Source organism: Macadamia integrifolia, unplaced genomic scaffold (genome assembly GCF_013358625.1).
Source record: "Macadamia integrifolia cultivar HAES 741 unplaced genomic scaffold, SCU_Mint_v3 scaffold1091, whole genome shotgun sequence".
NCBI lineage: Eukaryota > Viridiplantae > Streptophyta > Magnoliopsida > Proteales > Proteaceae > Macadamia > Macadamia integrifolia.
In genome coordinates this window covers 63,065-84,480 of record NW_024868083.1, presented here as the reverse complement: position 1 = coordinate 84,480, position 21,416 = coordinate 63,065, and the positions used below count along the sequence as shown (strand labels likewise).

Genomic DNA, 21,416 nt, shown 5'->3' with positions numbered 1-21,416 from the left:
GAGAGACTTCAACTAAAAGGAGAAGCCAGCCATGAGGGCAAAGAACAACAACAAAGAACGGGCAGAAATCCAACACTCAACAAACCGACCAAGGGATACAACAAAATAAGGGGGGGAGATCAGGAGGAGATGGTGCCAAAAGGAAGGTTCCAGGAGGCAGAAATGTGTCTATTCCTGAGGGAATTGGAGACAGGCCTAAGGTGAAAGGAGCGGATTTTGGAGGAAACATCAAAGAAGATGGCAATCCAAATTTTATCCGGGGAGTGGGATTGGGAAGACCATCTTCGAATGTTTCTCTCCATCCAAAGGTGGTAAAAGGTGGCGGAGAAGGCAAGCTTGTTGATTGTATCCCAAATGGTGGTGCCCCCAAAGGTCATATCAACCCAGATGGATTCCCTATCCAAAGGGAGGATGGGTCTACGAGAAGGCCAACATCTGGAGAGGACTTTCTTCCAGACAAAGTGCGAGAAGGGACAGGAAAAGAAGAGGTGGGAGGAGTCCTCGGAGGCATGGGAACAGAGGCAGCAAAAAGGGTTGATGGGGATGTGACGGTAGATGAGAAAAGATTGGATGGGGAGGCAGTTAGAGAGACATCTCCAGACAGTGAAGCTGTGACGGGGAATGTGACCCTTGAACCAGACGAGATTACGCCACGGGACAGAAGGGCCAAAGGATCTAACAAAGGACCAAGCAGAGGCAGAGGAAAATATCCCACCCCTAGACATCTTTATCTACCTATGAATTGGTGACCCAACTTTCTGGGCAAGTCACTCACATCAGCCTTTATTCATATAAAAAGAAAAACTATTCATGGGGTAAATTTCATCCCAAAAGCAATACAGAGAAAGACACAATCCAAAAGTCAATTTTGGATGGTTGAAAGTAAAAACAATAGACAGCAGCCCAGATGATTGTGTCAATGGTTGTGTTCAGCCAAACAGCTTAGTATGACATAAGGCTTCCTCATAGTGTAATGGCTGAAACACAAGGGGGGAAAGTTCAATAAATGGTGGGTTATAAAGTTGAGATGACAAAAGAAAGTAGACCTGTGGGAAATCCGGGGTTGCCATAGCTGTGCCTGCACAGAGAAGCTGCTGCCGTTCCCTTTTATTGGAAGTAAAGAATTTTAATAAAAAATATGTGGTAGAACTGTAGAAGAAATTTTAATAAAATGAAGGAAACAATGCCCATAACTAAAACCAAGGCCACAACACATCACCAACGAAAAAGAACTAGAAGACAATACAGCCATACAGGCCTTACAATCCACAGCACTCCACCATTGCAGTACCCCCCAACAACAAAGAAAGAAAAAAAGAAAATAAAAAACCAGAGGACATCAATTACAGAGGTTAAGCTCTCTCTATCCATCCTTTTCTACATCATAATTCTTCAAAGAAGAGCCACTATCACCATCAAACCTCTTCCATATATCAGGTAATCGGAAGACGTTTGCCAGGTGATCTTCTCCCCTTTGCACAACTAACCCAAACCTATTACCAATCTTCCATGGCACTCTAACACGGTCTAACCTGTTTTAGGGCTTGGCAATGTGCCACTTGCTAACTAAGACCAAGTGGCAAGTAAACTGATTAACAAGGCCACACACACACACACCCACAAGGCAATCAAATAAGTAACAAGTAAAGGCAACAATCTGAGCAACATAGTAGAAATGGTCCTTCTTTATAGGCAACTTGCAACATCAGACTACAATTAATAAGGAGCTTCTTTACAAGAAAGGAACTCGGGAACCAACTCTTTTGTAGCAACACATATCTTACGCCCCTCCTCAATATAGGCTCTTAAGACTTTGGTACTTTTCCAAAAGGATGCATAGGTCCTTTTTACTTATTTACAATTTTGTCATTTTGACACCACTACATTTTACAAAGCACACAACTGCCATTCAAGCTCTACAAGGACATTATTTACAAAGCAAGTCAAGGCCTGTGGCACAGGCATGGCACCACGAGGCTCAATGTGGATTGGTGTGGTTCGTGAGCACTAGATCATGTGAACTCGCTTGAGCTTCCACTATAATTTTGTCTTACAAAGGACAAATAAATACTAAAAAAAACCTTCTTAGCCATCAGGTCAATGCTAAATCTCCAAATCCTTTCACAGACACCAGCTTCTAACAGCCTTGAGATATCGCAATTTTACTGTGGGAGAAACAATAAAGAGTGGGACAACAAAGATTTGCACCTCTCCAGCTCTACTTCCTGCCAAGGGACTGGATGTCTGGATCAGGTCGAAATTCCTCTCTTCAGCAGCTCATGGGAAAGAATTATGCTCCCCCAATCACCCCCCTCCCTGCTCCTCCCTATAAGCGCCAGCCCCTCTGGCTGGTCTCCCGGAGATGGAGCCTCTCCCTTGATCCACCCTCCCCCCATCCTTACCCTCCACCACTGGATGTCTGGATCAGGTTCTTTGTTTTCAAATTCTGAGATGAAGAAGACAAGTGCTGTAATCTTGAAGGGGATCCTTGGCAAGTAGGCAGGAAACCTATTTTTCTCCGGCAGTGGCACCGTCAACTGCAGCAGCATAGTGTTGAACCCAGCTCCATACCGCTGTTGGTCTCCTTTCCTGGCCTCCCCCTTCCACTCTGGTGCACTGAGGGCCTTAGCACTGTTGAACAGTCCTGGGCACGCCCCTCTTCTTTGAAGCTAGGACTAAGCACAAGGACAGGCTCGTTTATGCTCGGATGTGTATTGAAATCCCTGCAGATGATCCTATTCCCACTACAGTGAATGATGGAGATTTCTCTTTTCAGCAAGATGTTGTGTTTGAGTGGGTTCATCCTCACTGCTCGACTTGTATAATTTTCGGGCATGACTCAAATCTTTGTGCTCTGAAGGCTACTTCCTCAGATCCTCTTCATCCTCCGGTTTATTCTGAAGAAGTGTTGGATGCCCTAAACCATCATTTGACCAAACACCCACCTCCATCCTCATCCTGCCATCCTGCCGAAGCCCCCTCACCCACCAGAGGAAGAACTAGAAATCGTCACCGCCAAGGGAGACAGCCTAGTTCCTTTCCGGCATCTGAAACTCATAAATCTTGAAATGATGCTTTACCCAGCATTAGCAACCAATTCAAACCTCTTCAGACTGTTGGGGAAGATGTCAACGGTACCTCTCTCGAGATAAACAAAAATTGTACCCGTAAGCACCTCGCTTTCCAGCCAATGTACTGGATCGGGTCAAAATTCCTCTCCAGTCAGTTTAAAGTAACCATGACAGCAACGGATCTGGCTCTAATGAAGCTTCAGATAGTGATGACTCATGTTCCCATTCCTCTGATCGAACTGGTTCAACGTCCTCTGCTTCCAGTGGATCTTCTTCAGGATCATCTAGACAAGCTCTGATGAAGCCTCTGATGAAGATTTGTCCCCTTCTCCATCGACACCCTTCCATATCTCGACGAGTGTTCCTCACAGAAGTCAGTCTGCGATGTCAGCTCCCCTGTAGGAGTCTAAACACTATATGCATGATACATCTCTGATCCCAACTCAAAGTCTCCTACTTTGATGGGTCTCATCCCTTCTCCTAACAATAAAACCCTCCCCCTCTAACCCTTTGGTCCCCACCTCCCCATCAAACCATCACGTGCATACTCATCACTACACTTCGCTGCTTTCTACTTTGGAACCCACTTCTATCACTTACCACCATGGCCCCTCCCATTCCTGACTTAAGCCTTCTAGGTCTCATGCCCAGCCCACACAATCGGGTAAGAAATCCTCTTCTAACCCAAAAACTGCTTCCTCTTCACCCGATCCTCGTCAACCTATTATGCAGAACCCAAAAACAAGTACCCTTCTCTCCAGTGCCCTTCCCCCCGCCACTGCCCACCTCCCCTAATTCCCCGCCAGCTTTTCCCAACCCCCCAAACATGATCTTATCACTGTCGCCATCGTAGCTCTTCCTTGACCTGCACTGTGAGTCACTGCTTCCCCATTAAGAAGCTTCTGTTGCACCTTCCAAATGGTTCCCAATGAATTAAGGAGTGATTTGGAACTCCAGGGGTCTCAATTCCCCTTCCAAACATGCTGTTGTCTGCTCCCATCTCAAGCTCCTCCGCTCAAGTTTTTGTTCTTATTGAAACTCGAGTCAAAGAGCCTAATCACATCTGTATTTCCTCCTCCATAGCCCATGGTTGGTCCCTACTAACCAACTATAACCACCATATTAATGGACGTATTTGGTTTCCCTGGGATTCCCAAAAGCTTCATGCTAGATGCTACCATGCTTTCCTCTTCTTCTTAGTCTCTCCACCTTAGCATCTTTGATACCCCTAGGAACCGTCCGCTTCTCCTCATGGTTATCTATGCCTCAAATTGTTCTATTGACAAGGCAAATCTTTGGGCCAAGTTCAGTCGCATTGCAAATCATGTTCAGTCTCTTCCTTGGGGCCTTGAAGGTGACTTCAATGTGGTCCGTTTTGGGCATGAAAAGAAAACGGGCGATCTTGATATAGCTTCAGTTGGAGAGTTTAATGATTGCATTGAATACATTGGTGTTAAGGATTTGAGATGGTTAGGTCTCAAATTTACCTGGCATAATCAAGGATTAAAGTATCGGTCAGCCAAAATTAAGATACGTATCGAAGGGTATCGTATCGTATCGTATCGGAGATACACTAAGATATGCTAAAGATACACACATAAATGGATAGGAAACATTTTTTTAAACACTTTTGCATAAAGAATTTGTTAAAAAAATCTATTGATAACATGTATTATGCATAAACACTAATTTGAGGGTATCGAACTAAGAATTCAAGGTTTGTAATTGTCCTATAAATGTAAAATCCTTGTTCTCAACCTTGATTTCCACTTTAGTTAGAGAGAAATATGGCTGACAGCAACTTTGGAACAAAAACCCCTCAAAAAATCGTGTTTTTCTGAAAAATTACCCATCTTGGCCATTATATGACCGTAGCGCACTATATCGGTACATACCGATATGTACCGACACTCACCGATACGTGTCGATATATACCGATACGTACTGATCGATACATATCGATACTCACCGATACGTACCGATACATACCGAAACGTACATTTCACCTCAATTTTATATTTTTCATAGAGTCGTATCGAGGCGTATCGTATCGTATCGATGTGTATCGGTGGTGTATTGATCCATATCGATATGTATTGTAGGATATATATCGATACGAAAGGATTTTAAAAATTCCACGTATCGTATCGGTGTGTATCGTATCGGTCAACTAAATTTAAGATACGTATCGGAGCGTATCATATCAGTATCGGAGATACTTTAAACCATGGGCATAATAAGCACAGTGGTGATTCCAGGATTGCTTGCAAGCTGGATCATTTCCTAGTTCATGAGGCTTGGTTCTCAACCTTCCCCTCATCCCACGCCTCTTTTGAGGAGCCAGGTATCTCTGATCACTACCCGATCTCTCCCTCCTTATTCAGGCCTATGTTTCCTTTCGCCCCAACCCTTTCAAATATTTTGATATGTGGTCCTCTTACCCCACCTTTCTAACCGATGTTCAGGAAGCTTAGGACAAACTAGTGCATGCTTTTTCCTCCCCCCTAATTGCCTTCTTCCTAGAAACTTTGGAATGTTAAGTGTGCTCTTAAAGTATGGAATACTAATGTCTTTGGTGATATATCAACCCAGGTCTTGGATTGTAAGAACAGATTGTCTTCCATCCATTTCAAACTCCAATTTGATCCTTCAGATGTCCTTTTAGCTGAAGAAAAAAAAGAGGTTTCATCAGTTCTCTCCTCTCTGCTTCCACAAGAGGAAAGCTTTCGCAAGCAGAAATCTACAATTAAATGGCTTGAGCTTGGTGATCCAAATTCAACTTCTTCCCATCAATCAGTGAAGGCTAGAACAAACTTGAACTCCATCCCTATGCTCTTGTCCACTTATGGCTCCCCTAGTTTGAGTGTTGATGGCCACAAAGCTAAGGCTGCTTCTTACTTCAAGGATTTATTCAGATCTTCCTCTTCTTCAACTAGGGTTTTTCCAGATGATTTTCTCAACAAGTTCATCCTTGACCACCTTATCAATGCTCTCCATCATATCCCTTCTGATGATGAAATTAACGTTGTTGTGCACTCTCAGAAATCTAATAAAGCCTCGGGTCCTGATGGGTTTACTATGGGATTCTTCTCTGCATCATGGGACATTATTAAAGACGACCTTATCAAGGCCATCAAGAGCGTTTTATTTAATCCTAGCCAAATTAAAGGGGTAAATCATACTTTTCTTTACAATGTCAGAGTGTAGATCCATCTCCCTCTTCAATTGTTATACAATTTGTTACAAAGATTCTTTCCTCTAGGCTCAAATCAATTGTGGATCCCCTCGTCAGTGAAAATCAATCGGCATTCATTCCAGGCAAGTGCATCTCAGACAACATTCTTCTTTGTAATGAGATCATTCAGGATATTGAAAGAAAATCTCACTCTCCTACGGCCATTATGAAGATTGATATCCACAAAGCTTTTGACTCCCTGAGGTGGGAGTTTCTCTCTGAGGTTCAGACTTATAATCAAGATGAGGCTCCCCTTATTGTTTTCCCATTGAATTAGATGTCTCATCTCCAACCCCAGCTTCTCCGTCTTAGTCAATGGCATTCCAAACATAGTTGTCACGGCGCCAAGGCGAACCAAGGCGGTGTAGGGTTGTCTAAGCGTTTACGCGAGAAGGCGCCCACCCTAAGGCGAACAAGTGTTATTTTTTATTTTTCCTATTTTCTAACATTATTTAGTAAGTTATATATACCTTGTATCATAAAAAATCAAGATTAAGGCATATCAAGTCATTAAAAATAAACATTTAGCCACATCAAATCATAAAAAATTAACATTAAGTCATATTAAGTTATAAAAAATCAACATTTAGAAAAATGCTCTTATTCTATAATAAGTTTGACTGGTCAAATGATTTTATTTTTACATGAGACTTTTTGTTTTAGTTATAACATAAAATCAGCTTTCTAACAAGTCTAAGATTACTTAAATCTAAGTTGCAATGACAAAGTTATGCTTCAGTCAAACTTATTTTTAAGTGCGCGAATACTGTTAAAATCGCCTGAATGAAAATAATTTTATGAATATCAAAACAAAATTATTATTTTACCGGACTTTTGGTTTTTAACAATGTTTTAACATGATAGAATTTATAAAATTTTCATAATTGAGAAAAACCCTAGCATTTAAAGGTTGAAAATCGTCCCTATAACCAAAATCCAGTTTTTGTTCTTGGACTGGGGGGTTGAATTTTTATCCTTTTGGAATTTGATTTTTAAACTATTTTTATTGGATTCAAATAGGGGATATTTGCTTATTTATGAATAATATCTTAAGTAAATGAAATAACAAATATTAAAAAGTGCCGAAACACAAGGCGACATGCAGTGCAACAAGGCGGCTATCGCCTAGGCCCCAGGCAAACCGCCTGGACGCCTAGTCGTCGCCTTGGCGACGCCTTGACAACTATGATTCCAAAGAGTTACTTCTCATCTTCAATCATCAAGGATGCCGCTCATCACCTTATAGATTCACTTTGGATCTTATGGTCTTTTCCCACAATATTCAGATTTGTACTGATCAACAGCGTATTTCCCCAATCCCCATGTGCAAGGTCATTAAGCTCTCTCATCTTGCTTTGCTAACCATCTTATAATCTTCTCCAAAGCTAGTATTGATTCTTTAGAGAACATTATGGCTTGTCTTTAGTTCTTTGAAAACCTCTCAAGGCTTCATATCAACCAACAAAAATCCCTATTATTCCTGGCTGGGGTATCTGATTTGAATAAGATTTCCTTTATTAAGAAGACGAGTTTATCTATTGGCCACCTTACTGTCAAATATTTGGGCTTACCTTTGATACCAACACGGCTAACTACCCACCACTGCACTCCTATGCTTGATCTTTTTCAGAGAAAAGCTCCATCTTTGGAAGTGTAAGTTCCTCTCCTGCCCTCCTTCGGTAATATTTCTTCTCAAGTTATTGAATGCAGGAACAAGCTCTCCTCCATCCAGATTCATCTGTAGTCCGATCACCTCAATCTCTCTTTGGCAAATGAAGAAAAGATTGAGGCGGTGAACCTCTCTACCCTCCTTGCTCAAGAAGAGTGTTTCATAAGACAAAAATTCAGGATTAATTGGCCAGAGCATGGGGATTCAAACAATACCTATTTTCACAGATCGGTGAAGGCAAGAAATAATCTCAACTCCATCACCAAGTTGACTACCCTGGATGGCAATCAGGCGCACAAAGTGGATGAGATAAAAGGTGTTCTTGTTGACTTCTTCAAGAACCTGTTTAAGATGGATCCAACCCCTCCCCCTTTCATCCCTACGGGTCTCTTAAACAAGTTCATACCTGGCAGCTTTCCGGTCCTCTTATGGCTATCCCCACTGAGGAAGAGATCACTTCGGCCATCCTCTCCCACAAGGCAAGTAAAGCCCCGGGTCCTAACGGATTTAGCATGGGCTTCTTTACATCTTCTTGAAAATTCATCAAAGTGGACATGATAAAAGCAGTCAAAAGCTTCTTCTTCAAACCTAGCCAAATCAAAGGGGTCAGCAACACTTTTCTTTCCTCATTCGGAAGAAAGAGGGAGCTGATGAGATGAAGGATTTTAGGCCAATTTCTTTATGCAAACTCCTCTATAAACTTATAGCTAAAATCCTTGCTAATGGAATCAAGCATGTGGTTGAATCCCTTGTAGCAACAATCAATCGGCCTTCATCCCGGGGAGAAGTATCGGGGATAATATTCTCCTTTCCCATTAAATTGCTAGAGGGTTTAACAAAAAAGCCCACTCCTCAGCTGCCCTTATGAAGATAGACATCCACAAGGCCTTTGATTCTCTAAAATGGGATTACATTGTCTTGGTCTTCAACAGCATGGGATTCCCCAAGTTTTCACAAATTGGATTTATCAATGCATTGCTTCCCCCCAATTCTCAATGTTGGTGAATGGAAGTCCAACTGGCTACCTCACCTCTTTAGTGGGTATCAAGCAGAGATGCCCCTTCTCTCCATACATTTTCTGCCTTGTCATGGAAGCTCCTTGTAGAAGTCTGCAAGTGGCTACTGACATGCACCTCATCTCTACCATCCCTAAGTGCAAGGCTATGAATTACTCACCTTGCTTTTGCTGATGACTTCTTGATCTTTTCCAATGCTGATCCTACTTCTCTGGGTAAAATCATGCTATGTCTGTCTCAGTTTGCTGCAATGTCTGGGCTCCAAATCCAGCAAAATCTCTTATCTTCTTGGCTGTGATCTCTGACACGGCCAAACCATCCCTACTGGAGAAAACTGGTTTCAGCATTAGGCACCTTCCAGTGAAGTATCTTGGGCTCCCTCCCATTCCATCTAGGCTCTCTGCCCATCATTGTACTCCTATGTCTGACCTTATTAGGAAGTGTCTCCAACTTTGGAAAGGAAAGCTTCTATCCTTTGTGGATCGTCTTGAACTCATTAGATCAGTTCTCCAAGCTTGTTACATTTACTAGTCAGGTATTCATGGCTTACCAAAATCCATCATTTCCAAGTTGGAGTCCATTTTTGCCTCTTTCCTTTGGAAAGGAACCGAGTGTTCTAGATTTCATCGTCCTATCAGGCTATCAGCTGGGCTGCAGTTTGCCTTCCTAACGCAAAAGGGGGTCTTGGTTTGAGAAGGATCAAGAATGTTAATCTGGCTAGTATCATCAAGTTGGCTTGGAATATCATCTCTAAGAAGACGAGTATATGGGTTAAATGGGTTTACTCGAATCCCCCTAGATCGGGTTCTTTTTGGACTGTAAAAATTTCAGCAGATGCCTCATGGGTGTGGTGTAAAGTCATTACTAGCCGGCCCTCTATATCTTCAACCTGCTCCTCCCAGATTGGCAATGGAGCCAATACTTATCTTTGGCTTGACCCTTGGCACCCCAAAGGAATTCTTTACCACACTATAAGGGCCAGAAGAATTTATAACTCAGGCCTCTCCAAGTTTCCCCTTGTGGCTGATATTCTCTCTTCAGGCAACTGGTCTCCCCCGGCCCATTCCTTGATTCCTCTTGCGAATATATGGAACTCTTTTCCGGTCATCCCAATATCCCATCAACAAAGCCAGGACACTACTCTATGGATGCCCTCCTCTTCTAAGCTCTTCTCTTCCAAGGCTGCTTGGCAGTTTGTCAGGACTCATGGCCCAACTTCTACATGGCATCATCTCATTTGGTTCCACCATCACATCCCCCGCCAAAGTTTCACGACTAGGAGAGTGTTTACTAACTCCTTGCCTACGAATCATTTCCTTATGCAAAAAGGCATTCAAGTTGACCCTCTGTGTATCCTATGTAGCAATGAAATGTAGACTATAGAGCACCTCTTGTTTGCTTGCACCATCTCTTCATCCATCTGGAAAGAGATCCTTGACAAATGCTAGCCAGACAACAGGAGAATCCTTCCCTTTCACAAGGAGTGGATTTGGATGGATATGACTTTTTAGGGAAAGACTATCTGTGATATTATAGGAAGACTGGTCTTCTGCCTACAATAAACCAGATCTGGATGGAAAGAAATCATAGGAAATGGACCTCGAACTCCCGTCCACTTGAGAAGATTTGGGGCTCCATCTTCTTTGATGTCAAAGCAAAAATCTCTCGGAATTTTTTCACTTGTAATCCCTCCCCTATAAATTGTCATGTTGTAAACTCCTGGGAACTCCCCAGCTCCACCATCAGGAATAGTAATTCCCTCTGAGATATTTCTAGTTTCTTCCCCCTCCCCTTTCTAGGGGCTGTAATATTTTGCTTCTTCACTTGGTAATGAATTATTTATTCACCCAAAAAGAAAAAGCTCCTCTCCTATGCGGGAAAGTTAGTTCTCATTAAGCACATTCTCCAATCATCTTACATATATTGGTCTGATATCTATGGTCTGCGTCAATCCACGATCAAGGTGTTGGAATCTCACATATCTGCTTTCCTCTGGAAAGGATCTGATTCATCAAATTTCTTTGCCCCATAAGTTGGGCAACTGTTTGTTTTTCCAAGTCTAAGGTTTGGGATTGAGGCGTGTCTATGATGTCAATTCGTCTGGAATTATCAAGTTAATTGGAAGATTGCAGCTAAGACGAAAAGTATCTGGGTTGATTGAGTTTCCCCGAGACTTCTTCGATTTGACTCTATTTGGATTGTCCCTGTTTTGTCTGATGCCTCTTGTGTCTGGAGTAAGATTTTATCGGTTTAGTCTCTTGTTATTGAGGCTATCTCTTCCAGGATTGGTGACGACACCACAACCTATCTTTGGCTTGATCATTCGCATCCCCTTGGTATTCTCCTCAACAGGGTTCCTACTAGAGCTATCTATAGCTCGGGTCTCACAAAAAACTCTATGGTTTCAGATATTATCAAAGCTAGTTCCTAGAACCCCCACCCCTTGACCTCCTCCCATCTTTCTATTGTATTAAAGAATGACTTGCCTCCTATTAAACCAAATGGTGGTAATGACATTATTTTGTGGTCTCTTGTCTCTTCGGCAATTTTTAGTTCTAAGGCGGCTTGGGAATTCATCAGACCGCAACGCCTCCCTATTCCTTGGAAAAAGATTATCTGGTTTTGTCACCACATCCCTCGGCACAACTTCACTGTTTGGAGGGCTCTATCAAATTGCCTTCCAACTCAGTCTTTCCATATTCACCATATTCACCACCAGATATCTATCTCCCCTACTTGCACCCACCGTTGGAATGGAGTGGAGGACATTGATCATCTCTTCTTTGATTGCCCCTTCTTCTCTTCTTTGATTGCCCCTTCTCCTCTTCTATTTGAAAAGGGGTTTTTGATAACTGTTGGTCAAGGCGCCATCAGATTCTTCTCTTTCAACAGGAGTGGATTTGGGTTGATATGGGGCTCTTCTCTTTGTGACATGGTGGGTAAAGTTGCCTTCAATGCCTCAATCAACCAAATTTGGATGGAGCGAAACCTCAGGAAATGGACCACCAACTCTCATCCTCTCCAAAAGATTTGGGATTCCATTTCCTTTGACATTAAAGGGAAGATTTCCACTATTTTTACTACTTGTACCGACTCCCCAAGGAACAGGCATATTGTTGTCTCCTGGGGTTTTCCTCTCTCCTGTCTCCAACCCATTCCGAAAACATATGTTGTGCTGGGTTTAGCACAACTGCCACCTGATTTGAGCAATATCGAGGATGATTTAACCAATCAGAACCACTGGATATATAAGGTGTCCCTTGAGCCACATGTCAAATTTGGTGGCCTAAGTGTCCAACAGAACCATATGGCAGAACTAGTGTTTTCATTTGTTAAAGAAACCAGTTACAGAAAAACCAACAACTCACAAAGGATGCTATTCCAAAACAAATATTAGGGCGAACTACCTTGTCTTGCTGAATCATCCAACATCCCATTTTCCATCCTCCATTTCAACAGAAGAATAATCCACACTCAAAGCTAAGTGCCAAATGGATCTGATAAGATAGGAAAATCTCCAAGGCCCATCTAACAAATTAGATATCCAATAGATCACATTTGCAGAATCTCCTTATTCACATGGCAAATGAGACCTTCTATTCTCTGATCTCTATTAGTTAAAGCTCTTGGATAGTGACTTTGAAGGGCCTAATATTCAAACCACTACATCCTTTCGGCAGCGTGATCAGTTCCAACTTACTGAGTGATATTTTCTTCCTCCATCCACCTCATCCACTCTTCTGATCTTTCCAGTTGATCCGCTACAGACCTCAGGATGGAAAAGACAGATTCTAAGGAAGTTCAATAGGGTATGGAAAGCCCTTCTTTCAAGAAGCCATATTTATATTTAAGTGGTTCCCAAATGGATGAAAATCAGTAGCACTCCCCCAAGGGCAGCCCCATGCACTGGTAGTTGGACCACTTGCAGCCCAGCCCAGCCCAGCAGCCAATTCAATATTTCCAATCTCTCCCAATACAAACTCACTACATGCCAGGTTACTAACTCAAGAAACAACACAAAGCAGTTCAAAAGGAGCCTTATTTACCTCATCTGAGGGTGGGAAGCTCCAAAGAGGACAAGGGTAAAATCTGCATATTGTAAGTGAGAAACTGAAAGAGGAAAAAATGATGATGACATTCCTTAGACAATAACTTACTCCAGCCTTCCACAAACACACCAAAAAGCCCTACCTTATCATTAATCCCCTCTTAACTTCTTGATTAACCCTCGAAGGCCCATTCGTAATTATCAAGAAAAAAGATGTTATTATATACCAAATGGGTATTCAACTTCTCCATTTAGTTTCAAAATCCAACTTTCCTAGCATGTAGCCAAGAAGAAGCAACCAACTCAAATAGTTACAGATACTGACAATTTTAAAAATGCACAGAACACTTGGACCACCTTCACTGACGTGACCCCACATGGTCATTAACCACCAAGACCACATTGAAGATCTGCCTCTTCAGAACAAAAGCCCCTTGATATTCGTCAGATAATTTCCTCCACCCCTTTAGCCTTCTTGCCAGCACTTAACCCTCCCACTTCTAAATACTACATGCAAGTTATCAAAAGCTTTTATTTGGAAGAAGTAACTGTCCCTCACACACGCACATATTATTGATGCCATCCTATTCAAACTGATGATATTTGGGACAGCAGCAGCTTCATAGGCTAAGATTTCCTCTAGGTGCATGAAAAGGAATTAGCCTTCTGATTAAGAAAAGGGAGAAAAAAAGAGAAGAAGAATGTGGAATATCACTCTCCCAACCATATAGACAGGTAACAAGGAAACATGGCTCCATTTTTACTTAAGCCACACAAATTTGGCGAATCTAATCCAGCTAGCAGTTCAGTCCACTCAACAAGAGTACCTTATATTTATTGGGGCAAGTCTAATTCAGGTTTGAGAACTATGTAGAGCATAGGATCTGAGTACTTAAAAAAGTGCACAAAGCAAAGGCTTTTGGGCAATACAAAGGGAATATTTGGATAAAATTAGTTGGCTTCAGCTTCTCAGCTTTAAGAAGCCAGCTTCCCAAGTTTAAAACGAGGTGCGGCCAACCAAATTAAACGTTTTGAATCTTTACCTCTTGAAGCTCTAGAAGCCCAAAAGCCTGCATGGGGGTGGCTGCTCAAGCTTCATGGGGTTATGTAGTAAGGATTCCAAATGTTGAATTTTGGTTGGCTGCACATTTTGAAATTTGCATAAGCCCTGCAGGCTGGATTGTGAGAACACACCCCCCTCCCCCTAAAAAGAAAAAACATCAAAATAAAAAATGGACGAATAATGCAAATTTTCCCCCACATGACAAAGCTATGTAACAGATATGCTACCTCTTCCATTTAAGAGATGCCACTTTTCACAGATTAAAAAAAAAAAAAATGGGACTCCAAATATACCACAGAGAAGGTTAAGAGAGCATCATGGTGTAAATTAAGGGCTTCAAGCATATGCTGCAAGTGCTTCTGAATTCTGGAAAGGAATTGTTTGGTTTGCAAATTTTCTTTGATCTGCAAGATTAAAACAAAAGAAGCTACATGAGAAATGAAGTTTTAGAGCTTAACTGAAAACACTAGCTTTTTTTTTTATCCTAGATGTCGAGTAACTGGAATAGTTCACATATAAAAAACCTCGTTGCTTGAAACTTAGTCAAAAAAGAAAATAACTTTTTTTTTTTGGGGGGGGGGGGGGGTGTCAATGACATAGCGGAAGTGCATAGGATTCAAACAGCAATGCAATCCAATTGATTATAAGGCTCATATCACCATCAGAAACACCAAAAGATAAGGATTTAAACTGAAACCCCCAACAGTAAAGAAGATAAACCCCAAATGAGAGAAAAAGGTAATGTGCCAACCAGAATTTGAATGAAAGGTGAATTACAATCTCTTGACATATTTATAGACCCCACAACCCTCATAAACCCTATTTTAACTTAAAAGACCAAAAACATCGCTTCTTCTTTCTCTTCAGATTTGGAATCATCTCTCTAGACCCAACATGAAGATCTAAGTTTTTTCTAGTCTGGTAACCTCTTGCTTAACTTATAAAAAATAGAAAAACCATCAGAATAATGCCCATTCAGTAAATTAGTCAAAATTCCCATGATATGACTTCAAATTAAAAATAAATAAATAAATAAATAAAAACCTTAGTCAGGTTGGATAGGTAATTTAATAGCCATTCAAAGAAACCAAAATCAAATAAAACGGTTAAGTTTTTACCTTTGAAAATAAGCAAAAGAAATGTGATGTAAATAGAAAGAAATAGAAAAAGCATCCTAAATTTCTGCGACTTCTATGGCTTTGGGTGCTACATCAGGTAATAACTTCTTTTCTTTTCTTTTCTTTTCTTTTTTCTGGAGGGGGGTGCGGAGTAGAATATCAGGTAAGAAATGTGAAAAATATAATATTTTTTATTTTGAGAGCCATAGATGGGAAATAAGTCAAACATAGACAGTGCCATTCACCTGTTTACAAATAGTACCTCATGATTTTGTTCAATTTCTTTTGATGTAAACATCATATGATATACTTTTCTGCTGGCATTTCCGGTTTTGGTGTAGTCTACTGAGAAAATCTGCCAACAGAGATGCTAATTAGAAATAATGATCCAGAAAAGCTGATGCAAATAAAACACAAAAAAATGAGCTAGTTTTAGTGGAAGTAAGCCTTTGGTTTGGTTACATATGTGTTGGGCCTTTCGTCCAATCAATTTTCATTGTAGTAGGGCACTTTAATGGGCCTAAAATATGGGTACGATACTATGATTAGTTAAGTTAGAGACCTCTTTCGTCCTAATTGTTATAGAAGTGTTTTAGTAAGGCTGGATTAGGTATCTATATGTTTATCCTTGTTTTATGCTTCTTTCCTTCATTTTATGCAAAACTTTACTTAGTTAAGATACCTCCGGAGGAAATTATTGTCTGGAGAAATTTTAGGCTTAGTTTCAGTCATGTTTCGAGCCTTTTACTAGTTTTATATAAGTTTGTAAGGGGCTTCATCCCTGCAGATGAATTGATTAATAGAAATTGACCGTTACCTTTTGGTTTTCTGAGACTAGAGCCCTTTTTTTTGCTGTAGTGATTCATTAGAACCCCAGTGAGATTCCAGGAAGGCTTGGTGGTGATTCTAAGATTGAGTTTGGTGGGATGCCAACTCAGACGATCAGGTGGGATCCTTGATACTTAAATTCTTCTCTTTTACCCTTTTCTTCCATTGATCAGTTCAAATCTAAAATTTCCCTTTTCAGCTTAAGTACTATTCTAGTTTTTCAATTCTGTTTGTGAAACTAAATACAGTAAATAGTATATCTGTTGGACTTAATCTGATCTGTTCTTTCCCAGTCTCTGTTCTGTTTGTTAGTCTTAAGTTCTGATTTCAGAAACTGTTAAAAAGTTCTATCTTTCCATTGATTTCCAAGTTTCTTATTTAAGGTGTGATTCCTGACAAACTTCAGTTTTGGCTACTGATTTCAAGTCTAGTTTCAGATTTCTGTTCTGCTGTTTCTGCTGAGTCTCTATTGCTATGTTGATCATTATAAGTTGCTGTTCTGAATATTCCAAACTCAGCCATCAAATTTTAGCACTTGAGTTATCTTATCTAAAGTAGGATTCTATCTGACCATTGGGTTTCATTCCAATTTGATTAATGTGTTCACCCTGACAAAACGACCCCTGAAAATCCCCTGGTAAGATCTCCCTCTACTCAGTAGGTAGGAAACCTGGTAACCACTTGCTTCTTTGTGACCATAGTTTAAGATCTCGGCGAGATCTTGCTAATCTCTCTTTTTGGATTTTCCGAGACGAGATGACAGGCGATACACAAAATCAACCATTTCTCGACCCCATCTCGTCAAGAAACAGCCGAAAACTCACCTCTCTCGCTACACTTTGAAGAAAAAACACATTGCTGATGGGATTTTGGTGCTTTTGCATGCCAAACTTCATTCCTATACTACATGTAATATATCTACACGTATTATGTAATATGTCCTGTTCCTATGTAGTCATGTGGCTTATCTTACGTCATTTCAATGTATGTGAAACTGACTCATCAGTCATCAATATTAAATGTTAAACAATTAAATAATTATCTATGATGTATTTTAAATTCTACAATTATTTACACTTTTAAAATTGATTATAAATGTTCTAACTTCTAAAAGAATTAGATGTTGTGTCATATGTGGAATGTGGATTGTGGAATAGAGCATACTAGCCTAGGATCCGAAGAGTTGGAGACTACTTACATAGGAAACGAAGTCAAAGTACCATTTTAGGTTGATTTTTAAAAAACTGATTATTCCACTGTTTTGAAGGACTAAAAATAAGATAAATGGAAAGTTTCACGGCTACCAAGACCATATGGCCACCAAGACCAACCACCGAGTCCAACGGGAAAAAATGCAAGATCTCGGCAATATCTCTCTTTTTTGGTTTAGCGAGATTAGGGCAAGATCGATATCTTAAACCTTGTCTGTGACTTCTTGTGTTTATGTGTATAAGCCACATATCCCTTTGTATGCGTACACATGATTTCTTGCAATATTTATTCTACGTACTGCATTACCACATCACCTTCTGTGCGTGAGTTGAGTGACACCTTTTCAGGTTTCCTATCGACTATGCATCATATCATGTGCTCTACTTTCATTGATGAGAATGTATGTTTAATGAATTAGGTGCCTTTTCACTATATCTTATTGTATATAACTCTAGGAAGAAAAAACCCAGCCCGTCTGACGTTTCCTACGCCCAGACACAGCCTTGTGTGAAAAGACCCAGCTGCCCCCATGTGTGCTGGGTATTTCGCGCCCTGCTGTGTCTGGGTGTAGGGGGCGTAGACAGGCAGAGCTACTTTCCCCATAACTATATTATTTATTTTTACAGTGGTGCATCAGGTAGGCAGCCGGCATCCTATTATATCCAGCCAATCACCCTTTGCATGGATCCGATTGTTTTTTTTTTTTTTTTTTTTTTCTTTTATTTCTAATTATCATGTCTTATTGTCCCTCTATTAGGGCGTCCCCCATAAGCGACACACCGCGTCAACGCCTGGATGTAGTGATAAGTAGGTAAGGGCAAGTATATGGGACACACTGGTGCATAAGGTGGAGCAGACTGTACATCTGAAATGGAAATTGAAGTCTTCTCTGCTCCAATAATCTGCATCACAAGGTTAATTTTAGCTTCCCAGTTCCCTCTTTTTACCCTTTTTTAATAATTCCCAGTTACTCATCATATGGAAATCTAATCTTACTCGAGCACAAAGAATAGAATATCAGAATTTTTCATTTGAAACGACACATCTGAGAAACTGACGTCAATTTTAGAAAAGACCATGCAATTTATATGAAGCTCTTTCACCCCTAAATGTGATTCTCTGGAAACTGGGAAGTAGTTCAAATTATGTAATTCCTACTCCAGAAAAATCAGAAAACTGAGAACGAAGATAATGTACCCAAATAAAACTAGGAAACTAGCACAAGTTAAATGGTTAGTATAGGCTTTCAAAGATCTAAAAAGAAAAATAAACTACCAAAAGGTTAAATAAAAAGGTATTTAAAAGAAAATTAAATAAACAAAAGGTCTTATGGCCCCAAACCATACCTAAAAGATACAAATGACCATACAACATATTACTTTCATCCACATGTATACAGTTGACTATTAGCTAATTGGCATATTTGACTTGGAAATAAATAAGTAATTTGAAAAAGGGTACTAAAATATGAAAACATGAATCTGAGAACACAATCACTTCTCATTTGCTTACAAAAGGCGTATAAGAAATGAAGAAAATATGTATAAATTAATTAAATGAGAACAAAAAGGAAGGAAGTGCAACAGACAGAGGGTAGGAATATTAAATTGGCAGGAAAAAGTTTCCTGTTACAAAAATTAAAAGAGCAAAACATGGACCACTTACCTCCATAGGCAAATTCTTCAGCCAGTCCTCCAAACTTTCATCCTTTATTTTCCATGACAATGCCTGAAGGAAAGAACTATTCTATTGAGTATGGTCAATGTTTAGAGGCAGAGTATATATATATATACTCTTTTAGCTTTCTCCCTTTTATCAGATAGATGAAAGCTGAAAAGTTGTTGAAAGAGAATAAAGGAAATAAAACATTAAAATTTGGCAATAGCCCTTGGATAAAACATAATAACAACTCAAAGTGGAAAAATACAAATCAGGCTCAAGGATGAAATAAATCGAGACATATGTGCACACAATGAATGAATGAATGAGTCCCTTTCCCACCCCCTTACTTGGCTAGATAGCCCACTAGAGATTTAGCCAATTGATGCACCAAGGGAATGAGATGAAATTGTCACAAGGTTCAAATTTTCAGTTCAAATGTGCAAAATTTTACAAAATAATTTGGTTTTCCCAATGACTTGAAAAAAAATATATATCGAAACAAAAATAATATCAGTCGCAATAGATGAAAAAAATGTGCAACATAATACACTCCAATGGTAAAAAACAACTTTTCGAACCATTTCAAGTCAAAATAGCATCAAAATGTGTGAAACGTTTCAAAAGTGCCAAATTGATTGGAAGCCTTATTCTGAGAACATTATTTCAAGAGATCTGATTAAAAAAAAAAAGGGTCTTTCTCACAGCATTCTACTCTCATACAGCATAAAGCATTTCAAGAGAAATAAAGCAAATTTTCTGCACGAAATTATTTTTTATTTCTTTGTTAAAAATTGAAATAAAAATACAAACTTTCTGTTTCTTTCACAAACATGTGTGCAATTAATTATGAAAAATATAGAATAGCATTAAGCAACACTTTGGTATTGTTCCTCCTTTCCTTTTCTTTTCTTTTTTTTTTTTTTTTTTTTTTTTTTAGTAAAACTGTGTTTTTCTCATTAAAAATAGATAATTAAACATAATTACATGATATAGTACATTATGTCATAACATGTTTCTATTATTACAAGTACTTAGTGTGTTATATGCCTTATTTTTGTGCAGAATAACTTAAATTGGTCAAAATACCCAAAACCTATGCAATATACTATGTTTAAATAGTACATTTATGCTTTCAAAAGCATCCCCAATAGTTTCATTAACTCAAAGTATTTACTCATTACCCCACCTTCCACTTCATTTCTTCAACGTTTACCAAATTTGATGGCAATTCAACCATTTTGAGGGAAAATTTTGGCTTTGACAGGGGTTTTAATGACCTATCCTGTCAAATCTCAAACCTTGAGTTGGAAACACCACAGAACAGACTACTAATGAGTCTATGAGATACTCTTATCACAAGGGACTAGAGGAGTCAGAAATTTAAGCAGACCGTTAAGGATTTTATATCACAGACTGTTCTCAATCAAGGAAGGGGTGCAGTAATAACAACAGACAAACATGAACCAAAACACCACTACGACTTAAACCCAGCATGAGCTGGAAACTTAAATAGTAAATGGATCAGGTAAAATATCACATAATATATAGTTCACTTGAAAAGACTAACAAGCCCGACAAGTCAGGTGAGCAAAACCAAGCACAATGGCAACAAGCCAAGAGGGGGATAGAAGATCCGGGGAGGCCTAGGGGGGTTGAGGGAGAGGATGGGGGCGGGGGGGAGACCCCAGGCAACAACAATAAGCATATTCCTTGGGGTATTTCTGACTAGACGGGAGCACATGGAAGCGATCTTGGTAGAGACGTTAAAATAGATGGCATTCCAAATCTTGTTGAAAGAAGAAAAGTTGGGAGTCCATCTACGAAGATTCCTCTCCATCCAGATATGGTTTATGGTAGCGCAGAAGGAAAGCTTAGCAATAGTGTCACAAAAGGAAGACCCAGCATAAGTCATATCGACCCAGATCTATTATCTACTAAGGGGGAGCACTCTTCTTCTCATAGACCAGCAGCGACTAAGAACATTTAGTTAGAATATGTGGATGGGAAGGAACAATGAGATGAGAGTTGGAGAAGAAGAAGAAGGGGGAGAGGAGGTGATGGTATAGTGGAATGGTATGTTGTGAGTAAAATATCACTAACACCAAATATATTACTTTTCTAACATATTTACAAAAAATTACACACACCTCACTAAGGAGGGAAAAAGGGAAAAAATAAAACATAACATGACAAGATACTAAACTATCCTTAGAGCAACATAACTAGAACACTCCCCCTCAAGCTGGAGAGTAAATGTTATACATTCCTAGCTTGGACAACAGAGAACTAAACTGATGATGAAGAAGACCCTTTGTAAAGATATCAACCAATTGATCTCCAGTCCTCACAAAATGTGTACATATGTAACCAGAGTCAATCTTCTCTTTAATGAAGTGTCTGTCCACCTCTATGTGTTGATGCAGTACCGACAAGGGTTTACACAAGGAGAACCAAGACCAAGGTCGACCCAAGTGGCTGACTGGTTCGACCTAGA

At 39.9% G+C, this 21,416-nt stretch overlaps 1 protein-coding gene across 9 annotated transcripts in view; it reads right to left on the bottom strand.

Annotated features, from left to right (window-relative positions):
• Positions 1-21,416, bottom strand: part of LOC122062707 (WASH complex subunit 5-like) — a 176,154-nt gene that overhangs the window by 109,360 nt on the left and 45,378 nt on the right. For all 9 annotated transcript variants that reach the window (XR_006135067.1, XR_006135066.1, XR_006135065.1 and 6 more), the window contains exons 7-9: positions 18,926-18,988; positions 15,483-15,575; positions 14,396-14,506 (exon numbers count right to left, since the gene is read on the bottom strand). Coding sequence is in view for 6 of the 9 variants with exons in the window: in XM_042626352.1 (XP_042482286.1) it covers positions 14,396-14,506; positions 15,483-15,575; positions 18,926-18,988 (267 nt within the window). In the remaining 3 variants the exon portion in view is untranslated. The remainder of the gene's footprint in view (positions 1-14,395; positions 14,507-15,482; positions 15,576-18,925; positions 18,989-21,416) is intronic.